Source organism: Carcharodon carcharias, chromosome 3 (assembly GCF_017639515.1).
Source record: "Carcharodon carcharias isolate sCarCar2 chromosome 3, sCarCar2.pri, whole genome shotgun sequence".
NCBI classification, from domain to species: Eukaryota; Metazoa; Chordata; class Chondrichthyes; order Lamniformes; family Lamnidae; genus Carcharodon; species Carcharodon carcharias.
This window is the reverse complement of record NC_054469.1, coordinates 58,651,179-58,672,376: the sequence shown is the minus strand read 5'-3', so window position 1 is coordinate 58,672,376 and position 21,198 is coordinate 58,651,179. Positions and strand designations below refer to the sequence as shown.

Below are 21,198 nucleotides of genomic sequence, written 5' to 3'. Positions count from 1 at the left end.
AGAGCAAATTTATAATTACTAAACCTGAGAAAAATGATAAAAACGTGATAACAAGTGTTTGGCCCTCATGCAATCATTTGGGCCCCCGCACACACAGGCATCAGAAATAAGGGGAGTTAGAATCCAATAAAGAAAAGGTGCAGGACTATACAGTTAAGTGTCTTTTGATTGCCCTTGAGGAGTAGATTTTAAAATGCTGTGGTTAATTTGGGTGTGCTGGTTTCTTGGATGCGGTCAGATGTATAAGACATTTTAATTATGACGAGATCTCAGTTCACTGGTAGGTTTCTGGTAGAGTTCTTCTTGAAATAGGCAATCTCTCAAATGGCGTCTTGCCTTGAAATACTTCATCCATTGTGTATTTCCAATAGGTTTTGAGTGGATCTGTCAGTGGCAGCCATTGTTCCAATGTCCAGTATTTTGCACTTTTAATATCTCTTCCTTAGACAGTTACGAGTTTCGACATGTGTCAGGGTTATAGGAAATGTCTTTCTCATCACATTTTCCTGAGGGTGATTTGTTGTTTCTCACCTTCACCTTGGAATGTGGCCTCACGTTTTAAGCAGTTAATTCTGTCTTATTTCAAATTGCAAAATTTCCAGTCAGTTGAAAGTTGAAAAATCATATTTTCAAATATAAAGGAACATAGCCCGGTGACACATGGCATTGGATCCCAGTAGTGATGTTTCTTTGGAGCTGCCAAATTGGATCGCTGGGAAAGTCACATGTTCAGATAATTGCCTCAACATAAATACCTGGTTTTTTATTCATTCATGGGATGTGGGCATCGCTGGCTAGGCCAGCATTTCTTGCTGATCTCTCATTGTCCTTGAGAAGGTGATGGTGAGCTGCCTTCTTGAACCGCTGCAGTCCATGTGGTGCAGGTACACCCACAGTACTGTTATGGAGGGAGTTCCTGGATTTTGACTCAGCGAAAGTGAAGGAATGGCGATATATTTCCAAGTCAGGATGGTGAGTAGCTTGGAGGGGAAGTTCCAGGTGGTGGTGTTCCCATGTGCCTGCTGCCCTTTTCCTTCTAGACGGTAGTGGCCGTGGGTTGGGAAGGTGCTGTCTAAGGAGCCTTGATGAATTCCTGCAGTGCATTTTGTAGGTGGTACACACTGCTGCTACTGTGTTTCAGTGGTGGAGGGAGTGAATGTTTGTGGATGTGGTGCCAATCAAGCGGTCTGCTTTGTCCTGGATGGTGTCGAGCTTCTTGAGTGTTGTTGGAGCTGCACTCATCTAGGCTAGTGGGGAGTATTCCATCACACTCCAGACTTGTGCCTTGTAGATGGTGGACAGGCTTTGGGGAGTCGGGAGGTGGGTTACTCATTGCACTATTCCTAGCCTCTGACCTGCTGTTGTAGCCACAGTATTTATGTGGCTAGTCCAACTCAGTTTCTGGTTAAGGGTAACCCCCAGGATATTGATAGTGGGGGATTCAGCGATGGCAATGCCATTAAATGTCAAGGGGCAATGGTTACATTCTCTTATTGGAGATGGTCATTGCCTGACACTTGTGTGGTGTGAATGTTACTTGACACTTGTCAGCCCAAGCTTGGATATTGTCCAGGTCTTTCTGCATTTGGACGTGACTCCTCAGAGACAGAAGCAGTTCACAAATGGTGCTGAACGTTGTGCAATCATCAGCAAACATCCCGAATTCAGACCTTATGATGGAAGGAAGGTCATTGATGATGCAGCTGAAGGTGGTTGGGCAGAGGACACTACCCTGAGGAACTCCTGCAGTGATATCCTGGATCTGAGATGATTGACCTCCAACAACCAAAACCATTTTCCTTTGTACCAGGTATGATTCCAACCAGCGGAGAGTTTTCCCCCATTGACTCCAGTTTTGCTAGTGCTGCTTTTTGTGTACAAGACATACCTGGGCAATTTTCCACATAGCCGGGTAAATGCCAGTGCTGTAGCTGTACTGGAACAGCTTGGGGGGCACAGAATTTTCTGGAGCACAAGTCTTCAGTACTATTGCTGGAATATTGTCAGGGCCCATAGCCTTTACAGTGTCCAGTGCTTTCAGCCATTTTTTGATATCATATGGAGTGAATCGAATTGGCTGAAGACTGCCAACTGTGATGCTGGGGACCTGTGGAGGAGGCCGAGATGGATCATCCGCTCGGCACTTCTGGCTGAAGATTATACCAAATGCTTCAGTCTTACCTTGTGCACTGATGTGCTGGGCTCCTCCATCATTGAGGTGGGGATATTTTTGGAGCCTCCTCCTCCAGCGAGTTGTTTAATTGTCTACCACGATTCAGGACTGGATACGGCAGGACTGCAGAGCTTAGATCTGATCCATTGGTTGTGGAATCATTTAGCTCTGTCTATCACTTGCTCCTTCTGCTGTTTAACATACAAGTAGTCCTGTGTTACAGCTTTACCAGGTTCACACCTCAGTTTTAGGAATGCCTGGTGCTACTCCTGGCATGCCCTCCTCCACTCTTCATTGAACCAGGGTCCCCTTGCTTGATGGTAATGGTAGAGTGGGGGATATGCCAGGCCAAGTGGTTGCAGATTCTGGTTGAGTACAATTCTGCTGCTGCTGATGACCCACAGTGCCTGATGGCCTTGAGTTCCTAGACCACACAACAATGTGAAGACGGGACTTGGTCTCCACAATGACAGTGTGGTAGTCACTCCTACCGATACTGTCATGGACAGATGCATCTTCAGTGAGCAAATTGGTGAGGATGAGGTGAAATATGTTTTTCCCCCTTGATGGTACCTGCCGCAGACCCAGTCTAGCAGCTATGTCCTATAGGACTTGACCAGCTTGGTCAGTAGTGGCGCTACTGAACCTCTCTTGATGATGGACATTGAAGTTCCCCATCCAGAGTACATTCTGTGCCCTTGCCACCTTCAGTGCTTCCTCCAAGTGATGTCCAACATGGAGGACCGCTGATTCATCAGCTGAGGGGGGGGTGCGGTATGTGGTAATCAGAAGGAGGTTTCCTTGCCCATGTTTGACCTGATGCCATGAGACTTCATGGCATCTGGGGTTGATGTTGAGGACTCCCAGGGCAACTTCTTCCCAACTGTGCTGGCACCTGATGCTGATGCCTGAAACATTATCTGCAAGGTATGATTCCATGAGGATGACTATGTCAGACTCTTGCTTGACTAGTCTGTGAGACAGCTCTCCCAATTTTGGCACAAGGCCCCATATGTTCGTAAGGAGGATTTTGCAGGGTGGTTCGCATTCGGTATGTCATTGTCATTTCCTGTGCCTAGGTTGATGCCAGCTGCTCTGTCCGATTCCATTCATTTTGGCGGATTGATACAACCGAGTGGCTTGCTAGGCCATTTCAGAGGGCAGTTAAGAGTCAACCACATTGCTGTGGTTGTCATATGTAGGCCAGACCAGGTGAGGTTGACAGATTTCTTTCCTTAAAGGACATTAATATACCAGATGGGTTTTTACGACAATCAACAATGGTTTCATGGTCATCATTAGACTTTAAACTTTTAATTCCAGATTTTTATTAAGTTCAAATTTCACCATCTGCTGGGTCCCCAGAGCATTACCTGGGTCTCTGGATTACTAGTCCAGCAACAATACTACTATACCACCACCTCACCTGTTGCAGACCTGTGGACTTGAGGGGCCTCTGTTTAATGAGCTCAGCAATCTAGTGGACCTGATTTAAAGTGGATTTTTGTTGCTATGATGATTGTGCACTTGGCAGAATGGTTACTTCCCCATTTGAAACACAAGCATCAATGAAATTAGAATGAACAGATTCGGGTGTAGACTGAGTCAGACAGTGGTTAGCCAAAAGGGCTGAGGGCTGAAGTCAGTAAACTTATCGAGGTTATTTGTGGTTTCGACCAATCTCTAGTCCCTCAATTATAGAGCATTCGTTATTTCTAAAAATAGTCAGTCCTTGACTTTTGTCATTGCATGTGAACTGCAATGGGACAAATGAAAGATTGCTGGAAAAAGTAGCACAGGTTAATAACTTACTGGGAGCCATCACCAACTTTCTTGTACAAAGTCTGTAACTGCTCAGACTGGAGCAGTATCATATGACACATGAAGGGGAAAAGCAGGCCCATAGTCAGAAGTTAAACCAGATAATGTTCTGCAAAATTGCATTGATCACTTTATTATATGAAATGAAGTTCTATCAGCATTTGTGATTCATTTTTGCCTATTTGTCCCACAATTATTGTTCTGTGTTTGGTGGCATAAATGAACTGTGTGTTTATAACAACAATGCTTGGCAGCAGAGATTGGGTTCATGGGATAAACTCACCTCTTTTGACATAACCTGTGAAAAATTTATATTGGGCCGTAACTTCTGAGCTCCCCAGCATTGGATTTGGGGGGTACCTCAAAGATGTGTCATGGAATCCCTCTGGGAAGTTCCCAGGTAAGGGTTTGTACGATAATTGTCCAGAAGTGCCCATGTCCTCTGGACAATTGCCCTGCATTGGGAACCATCCGAAAATGCAGTTTAAATCGCAAACCTCAGGTAGTTCTACCAGGGTTACACCAATAGTTACTCAGAAAAAGTTAGAAGAATTAAAACTCTTGTAACTTCTGGGTAACTATTTAAGTAGGGCCTGAGCCTTTTGATCACCTTGCAAACTTGATGATGAAATAGAGCGCATCAGAGCTATCCTGGAGATAACGGCTACCCCGATTGGAGCATTGCTTGGTGCATATCTCGCAAACTCATGAATGGGCCTAGGGCTGCCATTTTCAGTCCTGAAGAGTGCCCAGTTTACCTCAAATTACCCTGGAAGGGTCAGGGATCTTAAATATCTGAGCAACAGGTGAAGCTGGCCATTTCACACTGCTATTATGTAGTCGCAACATGTGTGGTATTCTCCACTAACAGGATGTTGCCGTCAAGCCAAAAAGATGTTCTGCCTACAGTACAAATGAGTAATGTGATGATTGAATTTCAGTGCTGGTGTGATGTCTGGTATATAGGCTGTTTGTCCCAATGACTGGTGGATAGTATCAAAAAGCACGTTCCCTCACTCTTCACCAAAGACAGAACGCTAACCATACTCAACCAGCCCGCACTTGCAAAGCTCAGGATAGAGTGACCAACATTAGATGTGATTCCGTGATTGGACAGCACTTACTGAACAATCCAGAACATATTAAGAACCACACCAACAACCAATTTAAGATTATCAGTCAGGCTCACTTACGCTTGTTAGAAGCTACATATATTCATACACAGAGCCATGTCCTCTCCAAATATAAAAAAATATGTCCAGGTATTTCCCTCTTTCAGTTAAACAAAAGCATAAGAGACAATTGTTCCCTGGTGCATTCCCCTTAGAAACACCTTGACCAATCAGAATTGACTTGCCTTTTTTGAATTTTACCAAAAGCTTGAAGATTACGGTTCCCTGGTCCATTCACAATGGCAGCCCCTCGGCCAACCAGAGTTGACTTGCCAACCAATCGGCAACCTTTTCTCATGCAGTATAAATTGCTGTTCCCTTTGAAATTTGGTATTCTGGCACCTGTCCTGATGCGTACAAGATGAAAAGCTTTGATAGCACGTCTCTTTTTTCAGCAATATTCTGTTCTTTTCCTTCACAGTCTGGTAACTTTGAACCCCAGAACTCTCCTTCACAGTGAGAATGTTACTAGAAATCTTTCCTGTAGCCCAAGCTGGGTGAATTCTTAAGCTTTTTTTCGACTCTTCATGAATTTGGTCTTTTCAATCTGAATACAAGCTTCCACCTGCATTCCTATGCTGTAGACCATGGAGACTTTTGGCCTCTAACTGCTCCTTCTCTCCCAGACCTTGGCTGTAACATCCAGTGATATTTTAAGAAAACCTGTAACCTAATATCTCAATGTCTTCCTCTGTACCCTCCCCATCTTAAAGCTATCACCATGGGAATCACATGGGCATTGTGTCCAAGTAGAGAGGCTGATTAGTTATCTGTGAGACCCTAACTCTCTTTTTTCTGGGAAGTAAACAGTCAGTTTAAAGCACAACTGTTTACAACTCGATATTCTTAACATTTCTCTGAGACTTTAGAGACTCACATTCTATCCACTGTTAGTTCACAGTCTGCTGCCATTGCCTTTGCCTTCTTCCCAATAAAACAATCCGTGCTCCCTTTAATCTCTAGCTGTCAGGCAGGTCACATGACTCCCTTCATTTGACCTTAAATTAAAGACACAGTCCCAAGTGGGGATTGATTATATTTTTAAGGGTGAGTTAGACAGATTTTTCACAATCACAGAATTGTTATAGTGCAGAAGGTGGCCATTGGCCCATCGTGTTGGCACTGCCTGTCTGAAAGGGCAATTCACTTAGTGCCATTCCCCTGCCTTTTCCCTGTAACCCTGCACTTTCTTCTATTTCAGGTAACAGTTTAATTCCCTTTTGAATGCCTCAATTGAACCTGTCTCCTCCCCACACTCAGGCAGTGCTTTCCAGACCTTAACCACTCAATGCATGAAGAAGTTTTTCCTTATGTCGCTTTTCTTCCTTTTGCCCATTAGTTTAAGTCTGTGCCCTCTTGTTCACGATCCTTTCATGAGTGGGAACAGTTTCTTCTTATCTGCTCAATCTGCATTTTTCTCCCCAGTGTGGAGGAGACTGCATCGTGAGCAGCGAATACCATATATTAAATTGAAAGAAATACAAGTAAATATCGGCTTCACCTAGGAGGAGTGTGTGAGGCCCTAGAAGAGAGGAGGGCATCTGTTGCATCTCTTGGGCTTGCACAGGAAGGTGCCACAGGAAGGGAAGCTGGGGTTAGGGATGATATAAGAGATGGCCAGAATGTTGTAGAGAGAACGGTCCCTTTGGATTGTATAGGTGGTGTGTATTCAGGTCAAATACAAAGAAAGAGACAAGAAGCAAGTGCACTGTGGCTGGAGGAAAATGCAAATATTCTTGCCTAATTTTTGAACTCTGTTTCTTTTATTTTTCAGATCAAGTGAAAACAAATTTGCGTGTAACGTCATTAGATGATGCTGAGCGTATTAAAGCAAAGCAAACCTTTGCTAATGGAAATAACCGTGCTTCAAGTACTAAAATTGCTCGAAACATCCCACGAAGGCACACTGTAGGCGGAGCTCGCAGTTCAAAAGAAATATTGGGAATGCAGCCATCGGAAATGGATAGAAAAAGAGAGGCTTTTTTGGAACACCTGAAACAGAAATATCCCCATCATGCAAATGCAATCATGGGGCAACAGGAACGCCTTAAAGAACAGGTATAAGAACGTTGTCCTTTTTTTGCTAATTACCTTCCTTTAGTATTCCACCCCCTCCTCCTGAAGGCAATAAGAGCTTGCTGAGGTATAGTGGCACTTTCCCTCTAGAACCTTTTCTAAGCAGTTATTGTATATGTATCAGTTTAATGGCAATTGTCAGCAAGCCACTCACCAAATTTATTTTTTCACCAAAAATATTCTGTGACTGCTCCATTGTCACAGGCTGCAAAATGTACCCTTACTGTCCACTTAGCTTGAATTGGGGGAGGTGATGGCGTAGTCGTATTGTCGCTGGACTAGTAATCCAGAGACCCAGGGGGCCTGACTTTGAATCCCACCATGACAGATGATGGAATTTGAATTCAATAAAAAATCTGGAAATAAAAGCCTGATGATGACCATAAAACCATTGTCGATTGTTGTAAAAACCCATCTGGTTCACTAACGTCCTTTAGGGAAGGAAATCTGCTTCTCTTACCTAGTCTGGCCTACATGTGACTCCAGACCTACAGCAATGTCTTAAATGCCCTCTGAACATGGGCAATAAATGCTGGCCTAGCCAGCGATGCCCACATCCCATGAATGAATAAAAAAACAATCAGAGAACACACAAACTTGGTGTCCTGTTCAACCCAGAGCTGAACGAAAATCTCATGTCCAATTCAAAAACTAAGATTACTTACCTCGAGACACTTTAGAGCCTTGAGGACTCAACATTGAGTTCAACAATTTTAGACCCTGAACTCTTGCCCCCATTTTGAATTATTTTTTGCCATGTGCCAGTCTGTGCTTTAGTACAGAGCTGTACATTATTCTGCCATTTACATTCACTCTCAACAAATATTTTCTTTGTTAAATCTATTAGCACTCCCTTTGCTTTTTGTTCCATGACATCTTTGTCATTTAACCTCTCCTGTCCTCTACCCTATCCCAGACCTTCCCTTTTGTTCTTCCTACCCCTCCCCTTTTTCTATAGCATAAAGCCTGCTACATTTTTACCTTCAGTTCTGAAGAAGAGTTGTATTTGACTCAACACTGTTTCTCTCTTCACAGATGCAACCAGATCTACTGAGTTTTTCCAGCACTTTGCTTTTATTTCAGATTTCCAACATCTACAGTCTATTGTTTTATATCACTTCTATCTTTGCATCATTGCTCTGTACAGCACCTAACTTACTTCTGGCCCTGAAACTTATTTTCATACTAAGATAAAAACAAAATACTGCAGATGTTGGAAATCTGAATTAAAAACAGAAAATGCTGGAAAAACTCAACAGGTCTGGCAGCATCTGTGGAGGGAAACAGTTAACGTTTCAAGCCCAAGAGCTCTGAAGAAGAATCATATGGGCTCAAAATGTTAACTCTGTTTCTCTCTCCACAGATCCCTCAAACAACATGACTAAAAATAATTATCTGGTCATTTATGTTGTTGCAATTCTTGTAGAGACCGATAACTTAAGTGATTTGAATTCCCAGTGACCAACTTAAAAGGATCGCATGACAGATTTCAAGTTTTCAGATGTTTACTGTAACAGACAAACTAAAATCAGCATTAACTAAACATTAGTTAGTATGCAACTAATACTCTGAACTACAGAAGAGATATCCCTTATTAGTATCGTAATACATCCAATATCCCCACGCCCCATTTATACATTATGCCGCATTCTCCACAGAATTAGGGTCCTTAAATTATAGTATTTATAGTTTTTGAACCAGTCCAAAGTTACTCCCAGCTTCCAGTGGGCTTACTTCTCCCCATTTTGCTGAGTCATAAGTCCAAAGTTGTTTCCCTCGATCTTCTTGAGAATCCCTGAACTTCCAGCAGAAAGCCCAGCTCCAATGATTTCTTCTCCTGGCCTTGCTAGGGCAAATCTTCCAGTGCCCTTAAATTTCCACAGTTTCCATCTCTTTGACCAGAGAACATGCTCCCATCTGCATGCTGCCTGGCAGGTAACAGAAAACAGCCTTTTCCCTGCTGCTCACAGTGGCTTCTGCTACTTGGAGGTGGTATAGTGAAGATTCACTAAATTGGTCCCTGGGATGAGGGGGTTGTCCGATGAGGAGAGGCTGAGTAAATTGGGCCTGTATTGTCTGGAGTTTGGAAGAATGGGAACATTTAATTGAAACATACAAGATTCTGAAACGGCTTGATAGGGTTGATACTGAAACTGTTTGCACTAATCTAAATCACCAGTGGGGATGCTGGTGGCACAGTCCTAAAAATAAGGAGCCAATTGTTTATAACTCAGGAGGAGAAATTACTTCACTCAAAGGGTTGTGAATCTTTGGAACTCTCTACCCCAAAGGGTTGTGGATGCTCCATCATTGAATTTAAAGCTGGGATAGACCAATTTTTGGTGTCTCAGGAAATCAAGAGATATGGGGAGCAGACAGGAAAGTGGAGTTGAAGCCTAAGATCAGCCATGATTGTACTGAATGGTGGAACAGTCTCAAGGGACCATACAGTCTACCCCTGCTCCCATTCCTTGTGTTCTGCTTTCCTGTCTCCTTCTCTCTCTGGGATCTGTGAGACTCTGAAAGTCTAAGTTTGCCCCTGGTAAAACCAGCTGCTCTGTGCTTTGTTTTCAGGTGTTCAGTATGGCATGTGGATTTCAATAACACTTGCCCTGGGTCCTCTGTTGCAATGGAAACTGGCCACCCAGGTTTATCATTGGGTCAAACTAGTAGCAGGTCATATGCCCTTTTCTTTACTCCATTTTACCTTGTATTCAAAGAGACAGTTAAAACATAACTATCTTATAAAACCTCATATTCATAACAATGTTACTGTGGCATGTGGGACCTTGCCCTCCCAAAATTAGCCTCAGTGTTTCCCTACATTACAACATTGAATCTGATTCAAAAATACCAATTTGTCTTTGAAGCACTTGAGGATTTCCTGAGATTATGAAAGATGCTATTATAAAAATGAAGCGTCTTTCTTTTTTTATTGCAGCATCCTCCTCACTAACCTCTACGAACTCCAAATGCTCCATAACTGTGCCTGACTTGTATTAATTTCCTTTGTGTGTCCTTTGATCCATGGTTCTTGTTTCTTCCTCAACCCCACCACTCTCGCCCTCCTTTATGGAGATTCCTCCAGAAAACCAACCTCTTGGCTACTTCACTGCCCACTTTTAAAAACCTCTGCAGCCAAGCCTCCAGTCACCGTCTCTTGGTTTCCCTACAGAAGTCTGTTCTCAGCTTCTGTCATTTGCCTTATCTTATAGTAGAATAAATGCAAAATATTGATGTTCACATGTTTATATCTAACACAAGGTGCTGTCTAGTGATCAGGAGTGGGAACTGTGGTTGAGGTTTCTCCTTCCCTCAACAAAATCACAGATTCAACTGCAATAGTGGCACTAGCATTATTCTGGCTGACATTACCTAACTTGGCAGACTGAGGATCAAACCTGGGATCATCATGGTTTCTATAGTAAGCTGCTCAATGGATAAAACAATGCATGTTCACCTTGACTGTCAGGATTTATCCAATGGTGCCTGTGGAGAAATGTCTTGTTTAATACTAAAGACTTAGTTTTAACAAAAATATATTTTTCTCACTGCTGAGAAATCATAATTGATATACAACTGGCTGACTGCACTATTGTGAACAAATTTATTGACTAATTGACACATCAGTTTAGTCTGACACCAATCATGGCCTGTACACACTGATACTGATACCAAGTAATGAATTATTTGAATCATAACAAAAAAAGCTTCATGTTCAGATTGATGGATGGATCAAGCATGGATCTAGCAGCAGTCAATAGTTCAAAAGATGTTGATAGCTTCTGAGTGATACAGTTGAATAGTTAGGTTGCCTTCAAGGCATAGAAAATAACATGATTCTCTTCACCAAATCAGAGATGGCTAACATGACCTCTCTATGTCCTTAGCAGTTTACATGCTCAAAGCTGCTAAGTTTCAAAGAAAATTCTGATGAGATTGTTGGTTGCCAGTAACAAACCTGGATTGTCGCCTTGCCTCAAAGCTCTTTGTTTCCTGCAGGCGCTGTTTGTATGTCATGGTTGATTTTGTACAATCAAAAATGCCAACTTTCATGCTCGTGTTTTCTGAATCTCAATAAATTCTTGTGCTTTGTTGCCTCATCTCTCTTGTCTCAACAGACATGAGCTGTGCCTTAAAGAGATAGATGGGCTGCCTGAAAGCATATAACAATTCCTCTCTCTCATCAGCCACAAAGAAATATGCTGCATTAGGATTGCTGATGTAATCAGCCTCCACTGTTTCTCATACAGTGCAGTCCATTCTACACATTCACCACCCTCCTTTAAATGTCGACTGAATTTTCACCAACACTCTTCTTAATTTTGATGCTATGCAGAATCTGTGACTGTGTCAAACCTAGTAATGTTTATCTTGTCTGTTCCCATTAAATTCTTAAAGATATAAATAAGTAAGATTATCCCTGTGGCTGATGCTCTTTGATATTTTTCCCTTCTTCCTTGTTGGAACGTGCCTAGCTGGTCCCTGCTATGAGCTTCTCCACCCAGTGGAGCGGTTACAAAGGCACTAACCCATGCTTCACTGATAGGGTGTGTATTTTAAGGATTTAAAACAATCAGTAAGATTTTAGACTTGCTGCAGTTTTTTTCTCATAAGGTGTGGTGAGTTTTTTTAGTCTGACTACAATAAGGGTCTAAAGGAAAGTGCAGACTTTGTGAGCCTGCATGTAAAGTGTAACAAATCTGGTTTTTAGATGCCTAACAAATAAAATATTTTCTTGTTTATTTTTAGCTATTCTGAGTCTGAGACAGTAAGGTGAATTTTTATTTTAAAGTCAGTATACCCATTCAGAAAGCAGCACAGCCATCCATTCTGCCAGATCTCCGCCCATTTAACATGTTACATTTCAGTGAGAGCTTGACCACTTTAGGCAACTCCAACCTGAACTGGAAACTTAATTTTAATATGTTGAAGAAGTCCTCATGGTGCAATTAGATGTCCACACAATTTCTCAATATTTCTGTCCACACATTGCTGGTCTGTGTTCCCATTTGAAATGGACTCTCAAGGTTGCAAGGCACAGATTTTTTATGTGGGTTTAAAACACTGTTAACAGCTAACATGCACCATAGGGTGGCGCTGCCAACAGCAGTATCAATCAACTGCATGCTCAACTGTGTCTTCACCTCCTTCGAGCAATGGATGCCTTGTAATGACAAAATGAGACCACTGATTTTTAGCTGCCTTTACTTTGTCAGCCATCAGGCACATGGTTGGGTGGTGACCTGTTCCATCATTTGCCAGCAGAGAATGTTTTATGCCCACACATTAGGGGCAGAATTTTTGGGTTGCCGGATGGGCCGGGAGTGGCTGGGAAATGGCCTGCTGCCCACATTTGGCCCCCCGAACGCGATTTCACTCTGGTTGGCCAATTAACGGTGCTGAAAGGCTCAATGCTGCTGGGATGGGGGGGCGGGAGGAGGACAAGTGCTGACGTCAGTGCGGGCAGGGGAGTGTGCAATGAAAGCTTCCTGAAGGTAGAGAGCTGCCTCAGGAAGCTGAAGAATTTAAAACCAAGAAATAAGGATGTAAAAATGCAGAAAATAATTTCCACACATCGAGCTCGCTCACATAAACAAATAGATAATAAAAATTCTGCCCAAACATTTTAATTTTTTAAAATTGATATCAGAAAACTCATCCCGCCCTTGGATGAGGTTTCCTCAAAAATCCGAAGGCCACCTGGCAGATTCACCTGCCCGCCAACTGTAACTTCGGATGGGCAGCGAAAATTCAACGCTATTTGAAACTTTAATGCCCTTAATAGGCCTCTTAATTATCAGCAGGCGTGCTGCTGACTCTTGTGCGCGCCCGCTGACCGAAATCTCGCGTGAGGGATGCTCACCTGCTATTTTATGCCTGATTAGGTTGAGCGTGTGTGGGCCCGCAGGATGTAAAATTCTGCCCTAGGTTTCCTTTCAGTTTAGTTTAGCTTGGCACTGTTCTCTCACTTCCGCATTGGCAAAAGCAATCAAAGTGCCTCTCTAACGCCTCCAGAGATTGTTGCCCTTATGCTGTCACATCTTTAAATTACATGTGAAGCATAATCTTTTGGTTTCTTCTGGATCAGACCACCATCATGTATATTGCGCTATGAATATTAACAAAAGTGCATGGACTACTGAAAATTATATGAAACTAGCCCCCCCTGGTTTGCAGTAGCTGCTACTGCAGGGCTTCCAACCCTCCCAGAATGATCAGGAGTTTCCCAGAATGAGTGGGGGGTCCTCTCCTGAGCTGTGCCTTCAGCAGCCTGAGGCTCAACTACTTAAATTTCCCATCGGTACCCAGCTGGGGAGACAATGAATGTGTTAGACTCTGAAAATGGAGGGGCTCTGAAATCGAGTGGGATGGGGCCTGAAGGGTTGGGAGCTCTGAAATTGGGGTGGGCTTGAGAATGGAGTGGGGGAGAGTGAAAGGAGACTGGGGAGACAGGGAAATGGGGATGGGGGAGTGGTGAGGATTGGGGGAGTGATGAGGATTGAGGAAAGAATAGAGACTGGAGGATGAGAATCAGAGGAAGAGATGGAGGCTGGGAATGTGGATCAGGGGAAGAGATGGAGGCTGGGAATGTGGATCAGGGGAAGAGATGGAGGTTGGGGAATGTGGATCAGAGGGAGAGATGGGGGTCTCTGGGATGACGATCCTGAGAGAGAAAGTGATTAGAGGTTGAGGGATTGGGGCTGAAGCAAGAGAGCTGGAGGTTGTCAAATGGCATGGGTGTAGGCCTGGGGATCAGCATTCTGCCACAGTTAGAAGCAGCAGCAGCAAGGACTTGACTCAGAATAGCACTTAGAGAGGAGTAGCCAGTAAAGGGGAGAGTGACATCTGGAAGTCTGACTATGGGCAAACAGAAAAATTATTTTCACTGAGGGGGTGAATGAGGAACTATGACCTGGATTTTCACTCCCAGAGTTGGGATTTTTTCTGGGCTCCACAAACATGACCCAAGAAAAAGTGTCCTGGAGGGTCAGAGTTTCGTTCCGAAGTGGCGGGGTTCTCTGGATGTCGGGCCTGCTGCCCTGGAACAAGTGCAGAGGCTGTTGGGTGCGATGGCGGGTTGGGTGGAATGCCTGATTTGGTGGCCCAGCACAGTGTCCAAGAATTAAAAGAAAGCAATAAAACAAAAAACAGCTCTCCAGTCTCACCCTTCACACCCTCTCAGCCCCCGCACTCTCCTCATTCTTGATGCATGCCAACCCATGCCACCTCTTGCTCTCCACCCACTCCCCATAACCTCTCATATCCTCCATGCAAACCTATGCTCCCATACCCACCCCCATGGACCTTTATAACCCCTTTAACAACTTACTGCCAATCCATGATCTGCACCCATCACCCTTTTCCCTTGCACCTATCATGCCATCTCACCCAGTATCCACATGGGCAGACCTCAGGACCCTTGTTGAAATTAAATTAACTAAAGGTCGATGTGCCTCTTGCAGACATTTTTTTTAAATGCGGTCATTCATAAAAAGTCATTCACTACATTTACATTCCTTCAACTACATCCTTACAAGAACAGACAATTTATTCAAGTATTTAATCTCTCATGAAATTAAACTTTGGAATTCATAGTCTCACTTCAAAGTGCCTATAACCACTTGGAGCTGTTAATCAAAATGTGAAATGGAAGGCACCCTACTGTGATATTGGAAGGTTGTGAAATCAGTCATGCAGCACTAATGTTGTAATGGTGTCCCTCAGGTTTATGTCAACAAACAGAGTTAAATAGCAAGCATTTTTTTAACACTCCATCCAGACATTTCTTTCAAAGACTTAAATGGCAGGCATTTTAAATTCCTTGACAATTTGACAGTTGCCTTTGACAGTTCATTTTGACACTTCTGACAGTTCCAATGAACTTGACAGCTAGTGAGCTTATGCACTTTTCATGCACATTCATGCCTAATTTTAACAATCCCAAGGGGCATCTTATCTCTCCAAATTGTCCAAGGATGATACCTTTCCAAACAAGTACCCCAACTCTCCAAAGGAGTTCACAATTCAGACTTACTCCTATCTGGTCGAACCTGTCCTTGACATCAACTCATATGACTGAATATGGTATCAGGAAGCCATGGTAAAATTGAAGTTAATGGAAATTAAAGCAAAAAATCTCTGCTGGCTAGTCATGGCTAGGAAAAAGGAAGATTGTCATGCTTATTGGAGGCCAATCATCTCAGTTCCAGGATATTGCTGCAGGAGTTCCTCAGGGTAATGTTCTAGATCCAACCATCTTCAGCTGTTTTATCAATCACCTTCCTCCATCATAAGGTCAGAAGTGGAGATGTTTGCTACTGATTGCACAATGTTCAGTTTCATTCAGTGACTCAGATACTGAAGCAGTCTATTCCCACTTGCAGCAAGACTTGGACAGCATTCAGTCTTGGACTTACAAGTGGCAAGTAACATTTGTATCACAGAAATGCGAGACAATGATCTTTTCCAACTAAGGAGAATCTATCCACCCTCTCATGACCTATGAAGTTGCTGTAAGATTAGCCTATAATAACAACGAGTGCTCATCACCTCACTATTATTAAAACAGCAATATCTAGGTCAATAAAAAAGCTTCTAACAACCAAACTTATTGCTAACTTTTCAGAGAAGCTTGGTTGTTAATAACAGGCCCATGACTGTCAATCCTTGATTTCCATATGATTTCTCATTTTGTACGGGAGAATTTTTTCCACGCTGGGGGTGTTGGACGGGTGCAAGTGGGCACGCAGCTGATCACCGCCCCCGATCCGCTGAGCACCGCCATTTTATGTGAGCGGGCCAATAAAGGTCTGACGCGCAACTGGAAGTGCTGAGCGCTCCCTGTATGTGCGGGGGGAGGAGGGAGAGTCGGGGCCTACACACTTTTGTGCATGTGCGTGAAAGAGCGCAGAAATCTCCCTGAGGCACAGAGCTGCCTCGGGGAGATTAGTTTGATTTTCAAAAATTTTAATAGAAACAAAAAAAAAATTTTTAACACATGTTCCCTCATGTGACAGTGTTACATGAGCTGGGACATGTCAATGGGCTTTAATAAAAAGTTTCACTCAACTTATAAACATTTAATGAAACCTCACCCTGCCCATGGATGAGGTTTCATGAAAAATGCGAAGGCCGCCTGGGCTCGTAAGGTTGGACAGGCAACTCCGTTAATTGCTTTAATTGATGTTCAAATGGCCTTTGACAGCTTGGCAGTTGCGCAGCCAACTCCAGTGCACGGCCACTGAACTGAAGATCTGAATGTTGGGCGCTGACGTCAGGGCGCACGCCCGACATCACTGCGCGTCATTTTACACCTCGGCGAGCAGGCCCCGCCCATGCTCACCGACCCGAAAATTCTGGCAATAAAGTATTTGACTAACTTACATGTCATTCTGTCATTTTCTTTACCTCGTTTCAGAAACTCTAATCTTTGACAGAATTTCTTTCCTCCCCACTCAATTTTTGGTCTTTGTTTAATTCCTCAGTGAACTAACTTCAATAAGCAACAAGTACAAATGCCATTTGAGAAAAAATGTAAACTGAGAGGAAACATGAAGGGAAGCTGCATTGATTTCTATACATGACATGCTAACAGAAGCACATCACAATATATTGGAAGCATTTTTGTGGCTTTGCAGGTTACCTAAAACAAAAATACAGAATTCTGTTTGCATTTGTGATACCAGAACCCAAATTGTTTATAATATATCCTTTAGAAAGACCTCAAGAAAAACTGAGCTGTAAAGGGAATTAGATGCACTGTGTTATGATCCTTGACCAGACCCCCAGGTTTTTGGTAAAATTCAGTTAGGGACAGATAATGTTTTGTTTAAAGCAGACAAAGTTTGAGATTGAGGACACTTGCTAATAGAATAAAGCCACAAGATTCCATGGATTTTGAACAAGCCAAGATAAACTTTACTGTACAAGGTCAGAAAGGCAAAGCCATTTACTGTATCTATCTTATACTTTAACATTCAGAGTTAATGAAGTACATATGATTAAACAGGCAAACTGTAGTTGAATACACCACACTTCACAATAAATGACCAAGACAGAGTCCATGGATTTCTCAACAACCCACCCAGATATCAGAAAACACTGTGAGTCAACCAATCTCACTAAAACTCTAACAGAATTACTTCCATTTGGGTCCTTTTCCTATCCCCTCTCCTTTTGGGACCTTTCCCAGTCTGCTAACTGCAGCCCTTTTCCTACTTCTCAACTTAACTGTGATCTCTTCCTGTCCCTGTCTCCCTCACGAGGAATTCCAGTCTTCACCTTTGAAGATATAGCCTGGAAATTTTCTCCAAAAATTGCTCCAACTCAAATGGTATCAACAATGGCCCACCTTGCAGGGTTTCAATCTCGTCTCCTGAGATTCAGTTCCCCTGTTTCCCGAGTCAGCACTCAAGCACCAACTCACAAGCACAGCATCAGCTCTTTGGCTGTGCTGTGAAGAACACTACTACTCGAGAGGGGTACCTTTCCCCCAGTGGCCTGCAGCACAGAATCACCAACGTTCAGCTGTCATTTTGGATGGTCAGGGCTTCTCACAAGCCCTCTCCAATTGCTAGGGCTTTTCTTGAACCTACCTCGATTGCCAGGGCTTCTCCTGAGCCCTCTTCACTTAAAGCCTGTTAATCCCAACCCTTTCTTGTTTCGAGCCTGTTTCTCTGCTCCTCTCATTTTTCCTTAACTTAACTGGGATCTGCCGCTGTCCCCTATCTGGGACTTCCATTTGGGTCCTTTTCCTATCCCCTCTCCTTTTGGGACCTTTCCCAGTCTGCTAACTGCAGCCCTTTTCCTACTTCTCAACTTAACTGTGATCTCTTCCTGTCCCTGTTCCCTGCCTGGGACTCTTCTTTTGGGACCTCTCTCTGTCCCCTCTCCCTTTGGGACCACTCCCTGTCCCCTGCCCAGAACTCTTGTCTTCTATGGTGGTGCACTCCTGGTCACATGACCCAGGTGTTCACACCATTTTCCTCTGTGGACAGGCATGCTAGGCCCAGCCTTGGTCCAAAGAACTTAAAAATGCTGAATTGCGCGCAGTCAGCCTGCTCTGGGTCTGCACGTGCGTGAAATCTCTGAAGCCTGCCGAGACTTTGAGTTCTCGACCTCTGCCCTGGACAAGGTTAAGTCTGGCTTTCAGAACAACTGGCCTTCTCCTCTAAAAGTAAGGAGTCTCCCAATTATAATGAAGATGAGGAGAATTTTTTTTCTCTGAACGTTAGCCTGTGAAATTCTCTTCCCCAGAGAGCAGTGGAGGCAGGGTCATTGGATATTTTTAAAGTTGAGTTAGATAGATCCTTGATTGACTAGGGAGTCAAGGGTTTTAGGAAATAGATAGGAAAGTAGAGTTGAGACCCCAGTCAGATCAACCGGAATCTTATCAAATGGCAAAGCAGGCTTGGGGGGGCCGAATGGCCTATCCCTGCTCCTAATTCATATATTTGTATACTTGTATAATGCATGGCACAAAGGAGCCTAAAAGTAAGGGACAGTAGATGAAATGAATTTTATCATTCATTTATAATGATTTGTATATCCTTCATTCAATTTACAACTTCTGTTGATAATCAGGGGTATAGTCCAGGACATACATAACTATATGTTACTGCTTTTGGAAACTCAGACATACTTAACTATTAGTATCAATGACCATTGTTTCAATCGCTTTCTTGACTCAGATATGTACTATCTATTGGATTCACATAGCGAGTTGCCAAGGTTTCTTTACAGCCACCAAATGCACACCATGCACCATCTAGAATAATGTGAGTAGCAGGTATATGGAAACACCGTAACCTCTATGTTCCTGCTCAGGCACTCTGTTAGATTCATCATTAACACATTTCTAGTAAAACATTTATTCTCTCCCATTTCCTAGTATGGACTCTTTGCTCCTTCAAGTGAATTGAACATATCAGTTGCACTACTGATTTAGCCTTCCATCACCGAAACTGGCTCGAACACAAGAACTATCAAATTCATTTCCCGCTGCCAAGAATGTCCAATAATCTTGGAGAGAAAAGATAAGACACCATCATCTTTGTGACTCCACTATCCAGTGTTCCTTATGCCACTTCACCCCCAACTCCAACAATAACTATGTGGAATTCATTGACTTATTTGGGAGCAATCATTCGTTAAGCTGCACCTGCTGACTCCGCCACCCCTTGGCTCTCCCTTATGCTAGAATTGACCCTGCACCTTTTTCTAGCTTATCTCCTTAGTCCCATCTTGCCCTCTCTAGGATCACCTTGCCCAACACCACTTCCCCCTCCCTTGGCTAGATTTTCAATAAGCTGCTGACCACTTGGCTTTGATTCCTGGCCACCACGATAGCTGACTTTATAAATGGTTCCCTTTCCTCAAACATTGGCCCTTTTCTTTTAAAACTGTCATCACCACACCCTCTTCAAAAAACCCAGCTTGGGTCCCTTTGTCCTTGAAAACTGCTGCTCCTTCTCCAAACACTTGAATATTCTGTTTGTTTTCAAATCTATGCTGATGTTTCTTGCTGTTTTGAATTTTTCCAATTAGGATTCTGACCTTGCCACAGTACTGTACTAGCCCTGACCAGTTCACAAATGAGAACCTGCGACTAGAACAGTGGTCCATTTTTCTTTTTCAACTTCACTGTAGCCTTTGACACAGTCAGCTACCATTCCTACAAAGTCTCGCTTCCATTGTCTAGCTGAGTTACACTGTCTTTGTTTGATTCCACACTTAATTGTTCAATTATAGGGAGGCCAAGTATGTTGATGATACCCAGCTCTACTTCTCCACCACCTTTTTGACACCCCCTCTGCCCCTGTGCTGTCAGACTTCTTTCAAACATAAGTCCTGGATGAGGTGCAACTTTATCCACTTAAATATTGTGAAACCAAAGTTGTAATGCTTGACAACCACCACAAACATTGTATTTTTGCCATGATTCCATCCCTTACAGAGGGCACTATATCGACTTGAGCAACATACTTATCGCGTCATATTCTTTCCATTCAAAAGGTACCTACCTTCCACCTCTTTTAATATCATCTGTCTCTGCCCATGCCTCAGCCAATCTGCTGTGGAAATTCTCATCCTTGCATTTATTGCCTCCATATTTGACTGTTGTAGCCCACTGGCTGGTCTCCTGTCCTCTATAATCTTCAACTAATCCTAAACTCTGCTGCTCTATCTAATCACACACCAAGTCCCACTCATCCATCATCCCCTATATCCACTGACATACAATGGCTCAATGTTCTTCAACAGATCCAGTTTAAAATTCTCACCCTTATGTTTAAGCTCCTTCATGACCTTGACACTCTCTCTACATCTGTAACCTCCTCCAGCCCTAAAGATCCTCCATAACTTTCTGCTTCTTCTGGTCTTGTACATTCCTTTTTTCACCTCAGGGATAGAGGTATACATTGGTGGCTGCGGGTTCTGTTGTATAGCCTGAACACTCCAGCAGTCTGCCCTGGGCCCCTTTGCCTCTCCACCTCTCTCTCCTTTAAGATCCTCCCCAAATTCCCAACTCTTTGACCAAGCTTTTTGTCATGCCTACCCAATATCCTCTTCTTGGCACAAATTCTATTTTTGTCTTATAGGTCTACAAAGTGTCTTGGGAGGGTCGTTTTTGTAGTCCTACTGTCAGCAGCAATAACAGTAGCAATTGGAGCTGCGGTTGTGATGTTGTCCAGGCTGAGTACAGGCTGTGAGTTGTATTTGGAAACTTCATAATCTTCAGAGCTTGGCTATGCATTGGAAGTTCATTTTCCCACTGTGCCCTAAGACAGCTTAATATATACTTTTAAACTTCCTAAAATCTAGATCTTTTCCTACATTGTGCCATGTGTTGGGGTGTTGTGTATTTGAACATATCCAAAATGCCAAGTGTCATTAAAGCAAATCTTTGGTTCCTTTTGATGTCGAAAAAGCGAATGAAATCTGCACAGTCAT

The 21,198-nt window shown here is 43.2% G+C and overlaps 1 protein-coding gene across 3 annotated transcripts in view; it reads left to right on the top strand.

The window, feature by feature from the left end:
* The window catches only part of si:ch211-285f17.1 (sickle tail protein), a 587,788-nt gene that overhangs the window by 270,204 nt on the left and 296,386 nt on the right, over positions 1-21,198 (top strand). For all 3 annotated transcript variants that reach the window (XM_041184076.1, XM_041184075.1, XM_041184090.1), the window contains exon 2: positions 6,941-7,224. In XM_041184076.1, the coding sequence (XP_041040010.1) occupies positions 6,941-7,224 (284 nt within the window). The remainder of the gene's footprint in view (positions 1-6,940; positions 7,225-21,198) is intronic.